This window comes from Sminthopsis crassicaudata, chromosome 1 (assembly GCF_048593235.1).
Source record: "Sminthopsis crassicaudata isolate SCR6 chromosome 1, ASM4859323v1, whole genome shotgun sequence".
NCBI classification, from domain to species: domain Eukaryota; kingdom Metazoa; phylum Chordata; class Mammalia; order Dasyuromorphia; family Dasyuridae; genus Sminthopsis; species Sminthopsis crassicaudata.
In genome coordinates, this window is record NC_133617.1 from 199,564,354 (window position 1) to 199,585,020 (window position 20,667).

At 34.7% G+C, this 20,667-nt stretch overlaps 1 protein-coding gene across 1 annotated transcript in view; it reads right to left on the reverse strand.

Moving 5' to 3' along the window:
- Positions 1 to 16,609: 16,609 nt before the first annotated feature.
- The window catches only part of C1H18orf63 (chromosome 1 C18orf63 homolog), a 45,073-nt gene continuing 41,015 nt past the window's right edge, over positions 16,610 to 20,667 (reverse strand). The window contains exons 12-14 of the mRNA XM_074273916.1: positions 18,663 to 19,655; positions 17,702 to 17,794; positions 16,610 to 17,452 (exon numbers count right to left, since the gene is read on the reverse strand). Of these exons, the coding sequence (XP_074130017.1) occupies positions 17,738 to 17,794; positions 18,663 to 19,655 (1,050 nt within the window). The 3' untranslated portion in view covers positions 16,610 to 17,452; positions 17,702 to 17,737. The remainder of the gene's footprint in view (positions 17,453 to 17,701; positions 17,795 to 18,662; positions 19,656 to 20,667) is intronic.

A 20,667-nucleotide genomic window follows, 5' to 3' on the forward strand; every position in this document is an offset into this window, starting at 1 on the left:
CTGAGAAGGGCAAGCTCTCACACCTAAGGTGCTAGTCTTCCCCTGAACATTCCCCATACTTCAGCCCTGCCTTTATTCCCTTCTGCCCTTTATTCTCTGGCTGGGGCCAGGGCTAGCTCGGCTGAGCTGTGGTCAACTGGCTATGCCCCAGGACACTTGTCGAATTCCTTTTGGTTTCTCTACTCTGTGCTAGAGTAGAAAGAAGGTAACTTTTGACTAGGAAAGGCTTCCTGCAGCAGTTGGTTTTACAGCTGATTCTTGAAAGAAGCCAAGGATTTCAAGCAGAGGTGAGGAAGAAAAGTCTTCTAGACTTAGGGGACAACCTGTACAAAAGCATGGAAATGGGAAAGGGAGTGATATGTATGAGAAAAGTAAGACCAGTATGCCCGTACTGCTCAGTGCAGAAAGGGATAAAACTAAGAAAACTGGAAAAACAGAAAGGAACCAGGTTACAAAAAGTTTTAAGTACCAACATTCTTTATATTCTGGAGATAATAGAGTGCTTGATTTTACTGAATAGCAAGGCAGCATTAGGAAAATCTCTTTGGTAATATAGGGATTTACTTTGCTTCTCTGAGTATATTTGTTATAAGTATTTCTTTCTTTCTTTTTTTTTTTTTTAATTGAGGGAGCTAAGAGGGGAAGAGAAAATAAGTACTTGTTAATTGAAAAATAAAAAGAAAAGCATTTCGTCAGCTACATGAAGGATGGTTCAGAATGGAAAGAGACTTGAAATGTGGAGTCCAAATAGAAAACTATTAAAATCATTTAAGCAACAGTTAACAAAGACCCAAGTGGTAACTGTAAGAGCAGAGAGAAGGAAACATATACAATAGGTGTTGCAAAAGTAGAAACAACAAGATTTAATGATTGGTTAGATATATGAGTGAATTGAATATGATAGTGAGTTTATAGACCTGGGTGACTGAGCTCTCAGTAGAGGACATAACAGTAATAATAAAGTTCAGAAGAGATGTAGACATTGGGGGAACAGATTTCAGTTTCATACATGTTGAGTTGGAGATGTCTCAGGGCCATCCAATTTGAAATGACCAATAGGTAATGGAGGATGTGAGGCTAAAAATAACTCCACTTGCCTTCAGTTATAGGATCATAAGATTTAAGACTGGAAGACATCATCCAGTCCAACCATTTAATTTTAAGGAAAACTGAAGGACAGAGAGATGAATGACTATGCCTAAAGTTGTACAGATATTAAATAGCAAATTAGAGATTTTAAATGCAGATTCTATTAAATTCATTGTTGTTTGTACTATAACATGTTTCTAGTTTAGATGATTAAAGAAATCCCAAAGATATTACTTTTAAAAATTTGAAACATTATTGAATTATAATGGCAAACTGGTGTATTTCCTACAATGGACTTTAATAGAACTTCAACCACTTTGACAAACATGCCAAAGTGCTTTAAAACTTTATACCAATTAAACAATAATAATTTCTGGACTTAGTGAGGCTAATAATATTTCTCAAGTAAAAGAGTCCTTTACTTTGCATCCTTTAATAGTTAATAAACATTTATAAATTTCTTATTATGTTTTAGGCTCTGTCCTTGTTAAGGACATCATTTCACCCATATTTTTAAAAGCAAACAAACAAAAGCAACAACAATAACAACAAAACTAGAGATAATTTTAGAGGGAAGGTATCACAATGGTTTGTATTCAGATTCGAATGGACTAGATACAGTCTTGAAAGACCCTAATTTCCTAGAAGAAAGGTCCAGGCCCAGGCCCAGCACTCTACCTGCCTATAATAATAATAGCTAGCATTTATATCACCCTTTAATGTTTGCAAAACATATCACTTTGATCCTCATAACACTGTGAAGTTTTTTTTTTTGTTTTGTTTGTTTGTTTGTTTTTTTTTTTTTAACAAATAGAAGAAATGGGAGCTGAGATAAGTTAAATTATTTACTTAGGATTACACAGCTATGAAGTTTTTGAGTTCTGAGACACCCCAAGTCCAGTGGTCGGTTTACTCTCTCACCCTATCTCTCTCAGATGAGCTAAGGTATACTTGGTATTTGATTAAATATAAGAAATACAGAGATATTTGATTTCCAGATGCCACAAAAGCCTGTCAGCACTGATGGCTCAAAGGAGTGATATATTTTTGAAAAAGGCTAGCCTGCCCTGAGCCAAACAAAATAAGAACCAGTCCTCTATCATGGGAAACAGCAAAGTAATATAAGAGTATTGACTTTGATTTCTCCTGCATTCTGGGTAAGCTTCCCGTCATGCCCTTTTTCTTCTTTTTGATGAGAATGGGCAACATATAAGAGTTCCCATAGCCTTTGAGCTGAATTAATCTCAGCTTGGACCCCTGACAAACATAGGTTTTAGCCAGCCTATCAGTAGTCTAGTTAAAATAAGAAAACAGGACAAAAATAGAATGAAAATATTGCAGGTGTGTGATGTCTTGAATTGGTGGTGGGAAAAATACCTTTCAATGACATTATCCAAATAAACCCAATGCATAAATACTGAGTAAGGTACTGCTAGGGATACAATGATGAATAAAACTTATCTCTGAAGGGTCTCAGGAAGATTACACATCAACCAGAGGAATGAAATAAGCATACAAGTAAGTAGAGAGAACTTCCAGGTCATATGACTAACAAATTAGTGCACTAGATATTTTCTCTAATCTTTACAACCTCTCAGTTTTTTCCAGATTAGAAAGTATGGACAAGAGAGAAGGAAATTCAGCTCATCCCACAGTGTAAGGTCTCAAGAACCACAAAAGATTTATTGATAGTAGAGAAGGCTAAATCCCTGCAATTAAATTTAATCAGCATTCTCTTTATCATCCCCGCTACACCCTGCCATCAGGATTACACAAGCTAACTCATGGCTATGGGTTTAACTCCATATCCTCCTCACCCCCTTCCCACTCCCTATTCCCTACTGCTAGAGGCACAAAGAACCAAAGGGCAGAAGCCTGTCCTGATTGGGAAATCAGTATGAACAGAAACTCTGTGCTGCTATAGGGCTCAGACAGATAATTGAAGAATAGAAGGTACTAGGGCAGGACTTGTGTGTGACTGTGTGGCATTCTGAGCCTGAAGGAAGGAGCCCAGCAAAAAAAACTAGGGTTAGTCCACTTGAGGCAGAGACTGAGGCTGATGAAATTTGAATTACCTAGCATGGGAAGGTTGAGATGGCTTTGACAGCTAGCCAAGACAAATCATATTAAAAAAAAAGCATCAGAAAGTGAATAATAAGGGAACATAATGGGGAAAAAAAAGATTGAAATTTCCAAAGATCCCAGGGGGAAGAAAACTCAGTTAAAGACCTTGAATATAAGCAGATAATCCGACAGAGAAGATATTAATAACAGAAAGGAAGATGTCCGCCAGATTAGCTAAAAGAGTATGGAGAACTAAGAATATACACTACAGGATAAAAGGAAATGCATGTTAACATCTGATGAGGCAAAGAGACCTGTGGATTCCCAAGAGAGCAGAAATTCCTGAATGTTTTAAGAGAAATAAGAATTGTAGAAGCAGAATTTATGGCCTTAATAGCAAAAATAATTGCCAAAAATGTTAAAACATCATGCTAAAGGAGTCAGAGACAATAAACCAATACCATCATTAAATTTATATGTTCTCCAAATTACTTAGCATCTTATCTATTATAAATCTATATCTTAGCTATTATCTTAGTATAAAGGAAAAAGTAACTAAAATATAAGAAGGAATGAATAGTATGGTTAGCAATACAAAAATGGCAATGGATTTCAATACCACACTCAATTTTGGATAAGTCTAATAGAAAGATAAATAAAAAAAAAAGAAAATATAAAATTGAGCACATTTCTGTAAAAATCAGAACTGGAAAACTTATGGGATTTTAATCAGCAGATACATTGGAAAGAAATATGAATTTATGCTAATAAAGTGACTAAAATGTCCATATCCTTTAACTCTCTATACCATTTCATTACAATGCTTGTACCCCCTTTGTGATAAGAAGAAAGTATTCATTTATACCAAAACATTTATAACAGCAATTTTTGTGACAGCAAAGAACTGGAAGCAAAGTGGGTGCCCCCCCACTTTTTTTTTTTTCAGAACTGGCTAAACAAATTGTAGTACATGAATTCAATGGAATATTGCTGTGTTGCAAGAAATGACAGATGCAATGAATATAGGGAACCATGGAAAAATCTATGTGAATTGATTCAGAGTTAAGGAAGCAAAACCAAGAAAAAAATGTATACAATGACTACAACAATATTAACAGAAAGAATAGCCAGGTTACAAAATTATAAGAACAAGCATGGTTTGAAAGAATAAATATAAAAAGACATCCCCACTTCACCTTTTTGCAAAGGTGGGAGGTCCATAAATATTATTTATTGCACATATTTTCAGACATTATCTATGTGTTGCTGGATTACACCAATCTTTTTCTCCTTTTTTCTTTTTTTTTCTCTTTAAAAATTTGTTTTAAAACTTTTTTTGGTCTCATCTAACTCTTTGGTGTTTTCTTGGCAATAATACTGGAGTGGCTTGCCATTTCTCCACTTCATTTTATAGATGAGGAAACTGAGACAGAGTTGAGTGACTTGCTCAGGATCATCCAGCTAGTAAGTATCTGAGGACAGATTTGAACTCAGAAAGATGAGTCTTTCTGATTCTAGGCCAAGCACTCTATCTACTATGCCACTTAGATGCCCTAATAATACAATTAAAACAATAAAATCTTTTAAAATTGCAATTTGTTAAATGGGATGGTTTCCTGGGAGGAAGAAGGGAAACAATATTGGAGAAAATTGTAGTGACATATAAAAAATCAAAATTAAAAAAATAGATGAGGAAGGGTTGTTAAACTTACAATATATCTGAGATCTTTTCAGTTGCTTTTTTGAAAAAAAAAAAGCCAACTAGGAAAAAAAAAAATCTGATTTCCACAAAATGGGGGGTGGAGGCAGGATGATGACAATCAACACCAGGAATAAATTTGGCTTAGATAATTATTTTCATAAAGACACTTTGTAATCTAGCTAGTTTGGTAGTGAACCAAACTCCTTACCTCTCTTGGCTATCCATCAGCTTGGCTCAGCTACCCCAGTCTAGGGAGCCAGGTTAAAGAGAGCGACTGGCTGCAAGCAGTGGGCTTATAAAAGGCCTGTGAGGTCACACACACAGCCAACCAGCGAGAGAGCTGTTATCCATTATGAAGCTATCTAAATATGGTCAGGATCCCACCCACAGGGCAGCCCTATATCCACAGAGATTACTTCTGGACCACTCAAATCTCCTGTTGTGCTGTCGCTGCCCATTTAAAGGACCCTTACAATTCCCTTCTCTTGTTTTGCGGGAACCGCATCCTTATATTATAAGACAATTTATTCTACAGTAGGTCTTTCCTGGTTTCTCCAACTGTTTAGTGCTTCTAAGATTTTGTGAATTCCAGCTTTATATATGTGAGGTTGTCTCATCTCTTAGAATGTAAGCTCCTTGAGGACTAGAACCATTTCATTTTTCATCTTCTAGGACAAGAGCTTTACAAAGGGTCTGGTACATACTAACTAGCCTCTTAATAAACAATTTCTGACTATTTGATGTAGTGTGCTTTCTAAAGCCACCAAACTGTAGTGCCAAAATACAGTCTGGACTAGCTCTCTGGAGGATCTTGGGACCAACTTGCATCCTTGATCTTAGTGGAGGAGTGAAAGAGGCAGGAAGGCCACCATGAGGCTGGTCAAAGATGGAGTCCTTTTATTTCAAGTCCTCTCAGCCCTTAAATATCTTAGTATAATTATATCTCTAAAGCACACTGAGCATGTGCCACCTATAGAACCATTATATCACACATCACCCAGCACATTGTGTAAGTGTTAACTATAAGCATCCTGCTATTGATATGTAAATTCCTCTTACTGTAAGTATCCCTTGCTTCAAGTAGAACGCAGATGGTTATGCCCTTCTTGACTTCTCAGGGAGACTGAGGGCTCTTAGGGGAGATGGGGAGCCAAACCAGACATTGTCAGCAGGTTCTCTCTGGGCTAAAGGGTCTTATACCTTACCCAGAATTCCCCCACTGTCTGTGGCCCTCTACATCTCTCGCTTTCTTTTGTTTTAGTTGAAATAGGTATATATAAATCCATCAGCATGGGAGGTATTAGACAAGCACATAGTAATGTAACACAGGCTAGTAATGATGTAACAAACAATATGAGTCAACATGATGTTATAAAAAATTTCCATGAATCCTAGAAGGAGGGTATATAAATAACAACCACACATACACCTTCTCCAGTAGCCAAGAGATAATCCCAAATCAATCTATTGTCCATTACTTCATGTGTTAGGGAACCCAATGATTCCTGCAGGTTTTTAAGTCCTGTAACAATCTCATCACCTCTCATTAACAATTTTTGATGTTCATTAATCAATTGCCATACACACTGGGTTAACAGCCATGCTTTTTCAGTGGCATGTGTAGTCAGAGATGCAACCACCCGATGTTACTTGGGTCTTCTTCTTCGTTACAAGGGTCTTCTTTGTCTCTCTCCGATGGACAAGGCGAATACGGCTCGATGGCTCCCATCTGATTCCTTCTCCATCCATAGAGATACAAGCAAACCCTGTCCCCCAAACAGTTAACCTATCTGGTCCCTTCTTCCATTCACCACTTTCTGGATCTCCCCACAGTCCCTGGAGATTATCTAAAGCAGTGGAGCTGCTTGCACTGGACACTGCCTTTCTGGTGGGTTATAAAACCTGTCTGCCAGAGCCAGTGCATCTTTATCAAGAATAAAAAAAATAATGGTATAGAGAGCTAAATTTAGAAGTTCTCTGGGGTCACCTGTGGCTCCCCCTTTCTTTTGTTTTTGGAGGAGCATCTTAATGTCTGTTTCTCCCTTTTACTATTGCCTGTCCTTGAGAATTAAAAGGTATGCCAGTGGTGAGTAAAATCTGATGCTGTGGACAAAAATGTGCAAAATGTTTAGAAATATAGGCAGGTCCATCGTCTGTTTTTATTGCTTGTGGCACATCCATAATTGAAAAAGCTTGTATAAGGAATTCAGTGACCACTCAGGCTGTCTCTTTGGCTGCTAGTATTGCAAAAGTGAATCCTGAAAAGGATAAAAGACAGATGACCAAAAGATTCATAATGGCTCACATCCATCTGCCAAATTTCATTGGGTCTTAAATCACAAGGATTCTTCCCTGGAGAGAGCTTAGGAATGTGGGAAGGAAAGCAAGCTGTACAGGCTTTTACTATGCTCCTAGCTTCCTCTCGTTATCCCAAATTGCAAATATAAAGCTTGAGCAGCCTAATAATATTTAGAATGATATTCTTGGGCTTCTTGAAATAAAGAAGTATTGGCCAATATAGTTAGAAGGCTATCTGCCTTTGAATTTCCATAAAAAATAGGAACTGGAAATCCACTATGAGAATGGATATGCAAAATATAAATCTTACCTGGATGCTTTCTCATTTGCTCTTGAAGTTCCTTAAAGAGCTGGTATATATTAGAAGCTACAAATTTTATTTGGGCTGTGGCAATTCTTTGTACCATACCTACTGAATAGGCTAAATCAGATATATTTACATCTCCTGGATGTAAGAGCTAGCATGATTGGATACAATTCATTCTGCTGAGTGGACTGAAAGAAAGTTATGAATACTCTTCTTATAAGTCAAGAGAATATCCAGCATAAATGTTATGTTTGGATGCATCTGTAAAGGTGGTGGGTCCTTTAAGAGGAACCTTAGAAACCTTTTCTTCAAAAATTCATGGTCAATTATGTAATAACCGGGTTATCTTTAAGGGGGACCATGTGTAAAATTTGGAGCCATGGACAATAAAATTTGGCACTCTGGGATGGTTTCATAGCATACATTAATTTGTGCATTGGTATAAAAGATGTGTATGTTGTCAGGTCTTATCCCAGATAATTGTACTGCTTGCTTAATGGCCTTTAATAAAATTCTAGCCACAAGCACTGGGTAAGGAGTAAGGCTTTGTTCTGGTTGTGCTGGGAGGTTCCCCTACTCCATCACACTGGTGTTCTTGATGAAAAACTACTGTGGGTGACTCTTCTGTAGCAAAAAGTGATATATCCAAGGGTTTTTGAGTGACTCAACCACATTGGATAAAGCCAGTTCAACTTCTCTCAAAGCCTTTTGAGCTTCTTTTGTAAGCTGGTGTGGGAGTCTAAAGCTATGTCTATCCCCCTTAAAGTGTCATATAATTGTTGCAATTGATAGGTAGTTAAGCCTAATACTGGATGCATCCTATCAATTTCTTTAAGTCATTAAGGTGTTCAACTTCTCTGTTCTTAAAGAAAGTTTTTATACTGTAAATACCCTAGGATATAGTTCACATCCTAAATAATGAAAAGGAGCATGCCTTTGAATTTTTTCTGGAGCTATATACAATTGGTAGTTCCTTAGTGTGCCTATGGTTTTTTGTACACATGCTTCTAACATTTTCTCCTCAGGTACACACCCTGAGATATTATCCATGAAGTGTAATAACATAATTTTTGGAAATGCTTTCTTGCAGGAGTAAGAACAGCAGCCACATACATTTGACACATAGTAGGGCTATTTTTCATTCCCTGTGGCAAAACTGTCCATTCAAATCTTTTATAAGGCTCATCTAAATTAATGCTGGGCACTGAAAAGGCAAATCTTTTCATATCCTTCCTATCCAGAGGTGTTAGGATTACCAGGTGAGTTCGCACCTTGTCACTGTCCAGACAACCTGAATTCTCACCTGGTAATCAAGAACTTTACACAGAGGGATAGAACAATTCTTTTTTTTTAATCAATAGTTTTTATTTGCCAGATTTATGCATGGGTAATTTTACAACATTGACAATTGCCAAACCTTTTGCTCTAATTTTTCCCCTCCTTCCCCCCCTCCAGATGGCAGGTTGGCCAATACATGTTAAACATGTTAAAGTACAAATTAAATACAATACATGTATATATGTCCAAACGGTAGAAACAATTCTTAATGTCTATAATTCAAAGAGGCCATTCCCTAAGCAATTGAGTAGAAGGTAGAAGTCCAGGCTGAAGAGTTCCCATAGTTTCCTTCTGTTCACTTACTTTTCTCAGATCAGTCAACATCCTCCATTTTCCAGATTTCTTTTTTTATAACAAATACAGGAGAATTCCAAGGACTTAGAGAAGGTTGTAAGTGTCCTTGGTCAAGTTGCTCCTGTACTATATCTAATAAGACCTGAATTCTATCACTCACTAAAGCCCACTGTTCTACCCACACTGGTGTATCAGTTTTCTATTGCATGGGAACAGGTGAGAGTACAGGCAGGCCTTCAACTACAGTCCTGTCTAAAAAGCCAAGGTACTCTATTGTAATCCTAACTGTTGTAAGATGTTTCTTCCCCTAGATTAATGGGGATTTTCTTTAACTACAAAAGGAGTAAAAACTCCTGTTTTATCTTCAAGTGTCCATCTCAAAAGAGTAGCACTAATTTCAGCTGCTATTGATCCTCCTATGTCAGACATGTAGGTGTCTGCCCTAATCTTTGGCCAGTGACTGGGCCAATTGTCACCTCTAATGACTGTATAATCTGTACCAACTCTTCCAATGGTATGCCATTTACATAGATAGCGAGCATAGGTTGGTCAGCTGTAGCAGCTGCAGTCCAGAATATTCCTGGATTCTGTTGTTGGGAGTCAAAATTTGGATAAATATCGCCAAATTGCCTATCAAGAATGTGCATCTCTGGGTGTACCATTAGCTGCCATAATGGCCCAAGTGTTTTTTGCCTGGGGCCCTGGAAGAGCCCTGTCTCTTGTGTTGAGGATATGGAGGGTTGGACAAAACTGCTTCAAGGGCGTTGCCCCTCCCATTCCTTCTTCTACCCATGACTGTGGAGTTGAGGGAGGAGGCTCAGGAGATGGGGAATACCCTAAGGGCACATGCTTGGGCATAGGTGGAATTGAAACTGAGCTTTGAAAGTGAAAAGCAAGCTCATCAGCAAGGTACTTAAGGTACTTACTTCTTTTTCTGCCCAAGTGGCCATGGTACTTAAGATACTTAACTCTTTTTCTGTCCAACTGGCCATGCCCTGCAAATCTCTTAGAGCAGTAACAAGCTATATTGATCAGTAAAATACTAAAAAAGACTTCCTTAACTATGTTCTACATGCTCTACCCTCTGAGGCTACAGCCACCAATCCTTTGTTTTTCTCCTGATACTTCCTTGTTTGATTGTCCAAATTAAAATCTTTCCTAGTTTTGAAACTTGTGGGATTCCTTAAAATCAATTTTAACCTATTGTATTCAGTTAGTTCTCCCACTAACTTCCACCTCTCTGGCTCTACAATCACTCCCTTAAAGAGCCAAGGAAACATGCCCTTCTAAGCACTGGAGAACATATACACTATGGTTTCTATCAGTTATTAACAAACCTTGCTTCTGTTAGCAAAGTTAACCTAAGTACATTTCATATTTCCCTCATGAAGTAGGCTCATTTCTTACTATATGCCTTGTTTCAGCTGAAAAACAAAAGTGACTAGTTTAGCCATTACAGATTCTTCCAGTTGCTTATTTTTAAACTCACCCTATTTCTGGTCATGGGGACTTCTCCACTGAACTCACCAATCTTGTCAGCTGAGCTGCTGAGTGTAGGGTCTCATGTCTGGAACCCCACTTTAGGTGCCAAAATGTAGTGTGCTTTCTAGAGTGACCAAACTGGGGTGCCAAAATATATTGTCTGGACTAGCTCTCTGAGGAATCTTGGGACCAGCCTGAGTCCTTGGTTTTAGCAGAGGAATGAGGAAGGCAGGAGACCCATGAGGATGGTCAAAGATGGAGTCCCTTTATTTTCAGTCCTCTCAATCCCTAAATACCTTAGTAGGATTACATCACTACAGCACACTGAGCATGTGCCAACTGTAGAACCATTACATATCGCCACATCACCACAGCACATTGCATAAGTGCTAACTATAAGCACCCTCCTATTGATATGTAAATTCCTCTTTACTGTAAGTATCCCTTGCATCAAATAGAACACAGGTGGTCACACCCTCTTTGAATTCTCAGGAAGGGTGAGACCCCCCCCCAAGGGGAGATGGGGAGCTGAACCAGACATTGTCAGCAGGTTCCCTGTGGGCTTTGAAGGGTCTTATACCTTACCTAGAGTTCCCCCACTATCTGTGACCCTCTACAGTTTGATGTAAAGGCTAACAAGACAGTAGTGGATGATACTGGGGCTCCTACACAGCCAGTAAATCTCTTCTCAAAAATGCCTACCTTAGGTGTGTGAAATATTAAATTAGCCCCATTTCCTGCAGTAAAGAAGGTTCTCCTAAGCTGGAGGGATTTTAAAATGCAGAAAAGAAAATCAGTTTTCTATGTCCATTTCAAATGTTTTTTTAATTTGGTGACAAAACCACATTATTATGTAGCAGCAACCACCATATGGAGAAGAGAGAAGTCATGTATAAAGCATAAAATGTTCAAAGAATTAAAAGATAATCTTTATAACTGAATAAAAACAGAAGTAGGACATTGCAAATTTGTAAATCTGCATCTGTATTGGGCTAATGAAGGGACAGTTCCTCATCTTAGAGTCATGTGACAATTCCCAAAAAAGCTTCTGAGCTTTCCATTTTTTTGGATAGTAAAGATTCACCTCTGACATGTTAGAGAGGTTGCCTCCTTTTCAGGAGTTCTAGGATAGTGAATGATAAAGGATAAAGTATTATCTGCTATCTTTGCTTCCAGAGCCATGCTTTGGGATCTTTGAATAGAATAATGGTAAAAGGGAGTATAAGAATAGAAAATTTCCTGACTTACTCAAGGTTAGTTAACAAGTGGTAAATAGAGGGTCTTATCCATGCCAAGATATATATTTTATCTAATAAGTTATTATTAAAATATTCTCAAAAGGGAGAAAATATTCTCAATTGGCTTTAGGGGTAAAAGCAAAAAAGCAATTAAAATTTAAGGGATGTGTGGCAATTATCCACCAAGTGGTAGAAGAATGGCCTTAGATTATTCTCTCAAGTGAAGAATTAAAATCCTCATAGAGATCATACTTTTTCTTTTGCTTGATAGTCCATATGTGAAGTTAACTCAGATTTCATGGAGAAGGAGGATAAACTTCTCATTCACAAATATTCTGACAAAGGCTTACTTATTAATATATTTGTATCTAAATGTTCACATTTATGATCATGTTCTATAGCAAGCAATATTGATTCATCACTTGTAGTTACAAAATTCTAAGTTGAAAACTCATATAAGAAGGGGACACAGAAAGCAGAGTAATATTGGCATTATCATATTAAATTTTTTAAAATTAAAAAAACAATCTATAGCTTACAAATTCAGTTTTATTTATAATCCCTTTTTCTGTCCTTCTTTGTATAAGGAAATGTTTATTGATGATTTTCTAGATTATAAGAAAAACCTTTAAAAAAATTCTCTGAACATCTGCATTAAAGTTTTGAGTAAAGTGATGGTAGCAATGGGAATAGAATGAAATAGAAAATAATAAATATAACTAGTACTATGAAGAATCTGCAATTCTTGGTGACTAGATAGTGATGATAAGAGATGGAGGGAATTAGTAAAAATGCAAAAATCAGATGCCTGGATAACTGGGAGAATGATAACATCACTGACAGAAATAACAAAACCAATATGAGAGAAGATTTTAATTTTATTTAAATTTGAGTTGACACATAAAAAGACTTGTTTGTCATCTTAGGGAGGGTATAGAAAGAGAGAGGGAGAAAAAAAGAATGTTGAAAACTATTTTTACATGTAATTGGAAAAAATAAAATATTTTTTACAAAATAAATAAATCTGTGTTGACAGTAGGACAACGAAGTAGGACTTTGAGATATATGGTTAAACCTTGGGAGAGAATAAGATATGGAAATAAAGATTTGAGAGTCATCTGCACAGAATTAATAAGTGAAACTTAGAGGATAAATTAATTCTCTGAGTAGAAGAATACAAAGAGAGAAGAGTGGATAACTGAGGGCTAAACTTTGGGGAATGTTCAGAGTTAGGAAGCAAGAGGAGATCATTGATAGTTAAGAATTATAGAAAGTTGAGGAAAATAAGAACTGATAAAAGTGTATTAGATTTAATGTTTAGAGAGCCACAAGTGACAATGGAGAATGAAGTTTCAATAAGTAATATAATAATATATACTAGACTAAAGGATGCTAGAAGTAAAGGAAATATAGTGAGCAAATAAAAATATCTTACTATTAATTGGCAATGAAAGGAAAGGGATTCATAGAAATTCCATGAAGAAAATATTTATTCACAGTCCACTCATATTAGTAGATCAAAAATTAATTTAAGAGTATTTTGATAGGGCCCCTAAATCTATTAAAGGATTGGTATTTAGGGTCTTCTTTATACTGTGCCAAACTAGAATCTGACATTAGAAAAAGACATTATCTTAAAGTAGTTTTAAAGTTGTTTGCTTTTCAGATTAAGACAATGTAGAGAACATAACAATATGAATAGTTTAAGATGCACTAATGATTCTATAAATGAGCAATAAACTAAAAGCTAGTATAGACAAAATAATTCATGAGTCATTTTGCAGCAAAAGAGCCAAAACTTGCCTGAAGAGCAATATTACAGTAGAAGACATACTGTTCATTGAGCTGTCTATATTTCAGATTTATTTACTGTGGCAGTTATGAAATAAAACAAATTCTATTGAACATAAAACACTAAAAGATTGCATGGATAATATCTGAAAAACTTTGCATTTCTTAAATCTTAACATTAACTCAGGCATGTTGCTGTAAGTTTAAAAAAGCAATTACTATAAGTTTTTATGGCACCCACATAGCTTTAGGATATAAGCAACCATGGAATCAATTATCCATGACTTTACAATTTTCAAGTTTCTGAAAACAATGTTCAGCTGATGAGCAAACGAGTTTTTGGCTCCTGGGAAAGACATCAGATTATGCATATGACAAACTAGATATGCCTTTGTTTCCATGCTGCATATGGATTATCTAAAATAAATAAACACACACATATACACAGATTCATACTCATTTAGCATTTTACTCAGGCTTCAAAATTGGAAAATGAATGATTTCACAATGTAAACATATTTGTTCCCTATTTCAAACAAAAAAATTTTGTGCCTGTCAGTGAATATTTATTATGACATGGTCTGTGACTACACACTCTCCATTAGAACTAGAATATTAAATAACCAAAGTAATCAAATTGTACATATTTATGCATATTAGAAAAGGAAAAATAAAAAACCTCTTTTACAGAAAAAGGAACTGAGAATAACAGACAAATGCTCTCCCCTGTAATAATTTATTAACTCAACAACTTATTATTCTAATTTATCTACATATCATATTGACCATACCAGATTATAAACGTTTTGAACACAAAAAACATGTCTTATTTATTTTTGTATTCTCCTAGGAACAAAAAAAGGACATTGTACATAGCAGAATTAATAAGTGTTGACTGCTTGAAAACGAATTTAAATGATAAACTCTTTGTCCTGATCCTATACCTTTCATTTTCTGGCAGAAAATCATCTCAATCACTTCCATAACTTTGACCTCTCTCTACCTACTGATTCCTTTTCTATTGCCTTCAGACATGACAACAATCCCCATCCTTAAAATCTTTCATTGGATCTACCATCCCTTCAACCTTTCATCCTACATCTCCCCTTCCTTTTCAGCCAAATTCCTTGAAAAAACTGTCTAAAATTACAACTTCTACTTCTTTCCTTTAATCCCTCATCCTGGTTTATGATTTTACTCCTTGATTGAAACTGGTCTCATTGTTTAACACTGTTGTTAAAGTGATTTTCCTTCAGTGAAGATCTGTCAATATTCTTATCCTAATCAATAAACTTTAGTGGTTTCCTATGACCTCTTGCACAGAATATAAACTCTTCTGTTTAACTGTTAGGTAGCAACCTATCTTTATAATCTGGATATTTTTCTCATTCTCTCACTCTACAATCCAGCCTAATTTATCTCTCTAATCCTCACACAGAACACTTCATCTCCCATCTCTGTATTTTTGAACTGGCCTTTCTGCATATCTGGAATGTACTTCCTTCTTAACTCTGCCTTAAATCAGTTAATGGATCAAATTTTACATTAAGCTTTTCCTGAATTCCTCAACTGTTTATGTCCAAACTATCTTGTATTTAGCTACTTGGTTTTTATTCTCTTTATTTTTTGTTTTCTTCAATATTGCTATTTCCCCCATTGGCATGTAAAGTTTTTGTGGGTAGAGATTATTTCATTCATTGTATTTATGTTTCCTAGCATAGTATAGGACATGGTAGGCTCTTAATTCTTGTTGATTAATTATTAACTAATAAAGAAAAGAAGACTGCCAAAGTCATTTGTATCAGTCTTTGTAGTATATCCTATTTGTAGTTAATTTATGAAATCATATAATTTAGATGCCTTAGAGAGAAATCATTTTAGAGATATTCATTTTAGAGGTCACATGACAAACAAATGGCAAAACTAGAATTCTGAAATCTGGCCTCTGATTCTCAACCCACTATGATCTTCCATCAAACCACAGCAGCTTTTCAAAAAGCTTTTTAGAGTCTGAAGACCTAACAGTGAGTGATAATGTATATAAAATAAAGATAATTATATTTGACTATGTAGTTCACAAGGTTCAGAGGAAAACATTTTATAAAACTTTAAGACATGTATAGATGTATTGTTACTATTAACTGAATTATTTTACTTAATTTAGTAAAATTCTTATCAGGATGATATGATAAAGACTTTGTACTTGGTATGGGATAAATATGCATATCATATCACTAGCTTTTTTTTTCTCTCTCTCTCTCTCTTTTTTTTTTTTTGGTAAGATTTGCTTGTTTCTTCAGAATTTCTTTGAATTATATTTGATCTCAAATGCCATTTTTCTTGCAAAGCAATAATAAAATTGGGTTCCATTCCCTAAGATTCATTGAAATGGCATCAGAATGGAGACAATTTGCAAATACACTTGGTGGAGAAAACTGTTCTATACTTTAACTAGCCTATGACTGATCTAAAGTTGATTCTACTGATGATTTTAAAGCTGATTCAACTTCATATAAGGCTTTCTATCTCCGTTCTCTGCACCTTTGCACACTATCCCCCTGTACAATGAATAGTGAAATGTCCTTCATTTTACTTCTGCTTCTTAGTATCCTTACTTTTTTCCAAGTTTGGTTCAAGTTATAGTCTACACAGTAATCTGATCCATCACAACCTTATGTATTATATATATATATATATATATATACATACACACACTTCAGATTTTTTTTGTTTTCTTCCAATAGATTATGAGTTGCTTGAGGCCAAGGATTAATTTATATTTTTGCCTTTGTTTTTTCTACTGCCTGGTACAGTGCCAGGCACATATCAACTTACAGATTGATTAAGCATACCTTTAATAAACTGGTATATGCAATACTTATTTTATGCTTCACAATGTGTGTAACTTGAGTGATTATAACATCTTTAATTTGTGAAGAGATAGTCTAAAAATGGATTTAAATAAAATATAATTCCCCATTAACAATGGTATGTCTGTCTATTAAAGTTAAAAAAAGGTATGAGAATTCTATATAGCAACAGTTTTAAATAAAGATGGACAGCAAATTAGCTAACAATTTCGAAAATTTTTGATTAAACATAGTATGTGTAAAGAGGACTAAGTTAACTATATGCTGAAAGAGAGGGAGAGATTAAATAAAACAGATCATAAACCTCATAAAGTTTACAATCTAGTGGGAAATAAAATACAAACATGCACAAAACCTTACAAATAAAAACAATGCACAATGAATGCATAAAATTGGCTATGAAGTCAAATAACATGGGTTCAAATTCAGATTCTGATACTTAGCTGTGTAGGTCTAAGCAATTCATTTAACCATTCAATGTCTCAGTTTCATCTGGAAAATAAAGGGGCTGAACTATATGATCTCAAGGGTCCTTTCTAATTCTAAGATAGTATGGTCCATAAGTATAAAGAAAATTAAATGCCATTCAAAATTCAAGAAGGAGAGAATTATAACTCAGAAGATTACTGTAAAGGCATCATGGAGGAAATGCCCTATGTGTTGAGGATAGGCAGGATTATTTTTCCCCATGGACATTACTCAGTAGGAATTTCCTTATATCAATGAAATTACAAATCCAGTAAAAATAAAGGGCTTTTGAGATATTTAATCTAATCTTTTTATTTTATAGATGAGGAAATGGATTCCTAGAGAGAAAAGTGATTTGCCCACATTGACACAGGTAGTGAATGGCAGAACCAGTCTCCAAATTCAGATGTTGAATATCTGGCAGGTAATGAATATTCAGTCTGGCAGAACAGCAGCAATGATAGGCAGTGTGAAATAAGGCTAAAAATAAGAAAATATGCATACAGATTCCCTAAAATAAAAAGAAATACAAATCACAGGATTTTTTGTAAGGCTAAAATGAAATAATCCATATAATGTGCTTGACAAACTTTAAGGTATTACATAACTATCATTTGTAATTATATGGAGGTGATTAGAAAGAAAAAAACAAAAGTTACTAATATATATTTTGGTCTTTTTTTGTACTGAGACTGAGATACTCAGTCTTAGGCATTTTTTTGTAAGGAGGAGGTCTTTTGCATTTCTTTCATTAAATTACCTGGTGGGTGTTTTGATGCTCTTCCAGCTCCATATTCTAAAGATTTGGAATGATCTGGGATTTCTTAGGTTTTGATTTACTTACTCCTTTTCCCTATAAATAGAACAACATATACTTGAAATTGTACAGAAGGCAGCAAAGTTAATGGATTGATGTGATATACCTCAATTAACTCACCAACGCTGTGTTTACTAATGTTCTTTCAGAAAATGATTCAGTATTTATATATGTAAGATGTGTGTTTGATAGCTTGTGCATAACAAACATTTAAAAAGTTTATCAAGAAGACATAGGGTCTAAAATGGTGTGTTATCACATAGTGAAAAGAAGATACAACAGAGGGAGAGGCCTCATGGTATTGTAGTACTTCAAGATACTAGAGGGAAAAAGCCTTGGATTCATAGTGTGGATGTTCTATGAAAGAAAATATGGATGAGTCATATAGGTTAAGATATGAGGAAATTGTGTTTTGCATTTATGGAAGTGAATACTCATACCAATGAAATAATGGAGACATAAAAGTAGTATGAGTATATCCAGACTTCTCTTAAGTCATAAAATAAATAAAAATGTAGGTGATGGAAAATGGAACTACCACATTACTTCCCTTTTTCTTTCCTTCCTCTGGATCTATAAGATAGAATTATCAATGGAACAATTTTAAGTAATTTTTAAAAACTTCAATGGGAGATATGAAATGACATATAGACCAACTTAATTATTACCCCACAATTATCCCATCATATGTAAATTTAAAAATATCTATGTGTTATAAATATGTTTTGGGTTATAGATGTTTACTTACATTTGCTAAATGAATTCACAACAATACCATATACAATTAAATGCTGAATGTCTATATATCTACATATACGACTTTTTTTTTTTTTTACAAAGTCACTTTTTCAGTTGGAATTACTGAAAATTAATTATTGAATATATACTTTTTTTTTTTTTTTACCTGATCAACCGAGAAGTTGAATGATCCATGATGAATGGCAATATTGCTGTTTTTTAAAGTTTCAGGAGATTTTGGGTGGAATTTCCTTTTTGATTTAGTGGCTCGCCTATTGGATACTAATCGGCAAATATTTAAATCCACTTCTTCAGTTGGATTCACTGATTGTGGTTGTGGTAGCAGGGATTCTTCTGTTTCTGTGTCTGATTCAAAAATGTATAATTGTCTTTTCTTTTGTAGTAACTCATGACTATTTCCCAAAACTTGTATGGGATGTTGACTTGCTAAATTTTCTTTCTTTTGGATATTTATAACATTTCTAATTGGATTTGAGTTGTTATCTGACAACTGAAATACTGGATCACCAGGAAACTGGAGCTTATGTCCACTCAAACTTACATGTGATGATGTACACTTAGGCAGATAAAAATTTGACTTTGTATATAGGTCTTGTGGAGGTATAAAACTCTTAGGATTTGCATTTCCAATTTGTGTTGCAGATGTATTATTTTTAGTTCTTTTTTTCTCAGACTGGCCCAAATTCAATTTGTTAACTTGGGTCACACAAGATTTACGTGTAAATATCTTTGATTCTGTACCAATATGCTGCTTTTTCTTCTGATTAACAGGCTTTGAGATATTTTCATTCATTTGAATCAGTCTACTTTTAAAAATTGGTATGATTTTAGTGGTACTTTTATTTTGGTTATCAGGAATTACATCTTGAATTTGAATGTTCCTGCTTTTGTACTTGGATGCTTCAAAAGGTATCTGTGACTCCTCACCACATGTGCGTTTATTCTCATAGTCTGGCTGCAGATTTAGACTTGAAAAAATACTTGGCTTTGGCTGGTTGGCTAAAAGCTCCATCTTGTGGTCAAATGCCATAGTAGCTGAAAATGGACTCTGAACCAAGGTAGGTTTTATGGAAGGGATCTGAGTCAGAGGGCTAAATATTTTTTTGGTAGTCACATTAGGAATCTTGACTTTGTTTCCCTGAAAGCAGATATTATAAAAAAAGAATCAGATAAAATCAAATATTTAATAGAGAAGAAACAAGAGGTATTAAACAAGAATCCAAAATAATGTAAAAGAAAGAAAAATAACCCAACAGAAAATAAGAGATGACCTTTGGAAAAAATGAGCAGATTATTATTTTCTGTCTATATAATATATAATCTTCTTTTAGAGAACATTTTATTATATAAATAATATACTGTCAGAGTAGCTAACTCAGTGGTTATAGTAGGATTGGGCTGAGAGTCAGGAAAACCAAATTTTAATCCATTCTCTGACACTAACTCTAGACCTTTGGACAAATCACTTAACTTTTTTAGATTTCAGTATTTTCATATATAAAATAAAATTCCAGGTTGCATTAATAATCTGTAAAAATTACTATCACAAGCTAAACTACTCATTGACCTATTAATATACCCTCCTTTTTCCTTTTCATTTATCAAACATCTAGTCTTTTTTTTTTTTTTTTAATTAAAGCTTTTTATTTTTCAAAATATATGCATGGATAATTCTGTAACATTAGCCCTTGGAAAACCTTGTGTTCTAGTTCCTCCCCCCCCCCTTTTCTCCAACTCTGCAACATATATTGGCAAGTAGTCCAGTATATGTTAAATATAGTAAAAATATAAAACATCTATATCATGATAATCTCTCTATCCTTCAAAATCCTATAGAAGTGTCTGTATCATTCATTTAGCATTTAGTACATGCTACTATGCATAGTTATTTATGTTTTAATTATATATATCTCATCTTTCTAAATAGCATGTAATTTCTTTAGGTACAATAATTGGGAAAAAGGTTTTCATTAAGACATTTTTTGAAAGGATGTCTGTATTATTCTGCACAGGGTCTAGTAGGTACTTAATACTTGTTTCTTAATTTATATAATAGAGATATGCTTAAAAATGTAAATGAAATATAACTTTAAAATTGCTCAACTCATTTAATCCACTTGTAATTTAATTGGAACATGAGTAATTGCCTC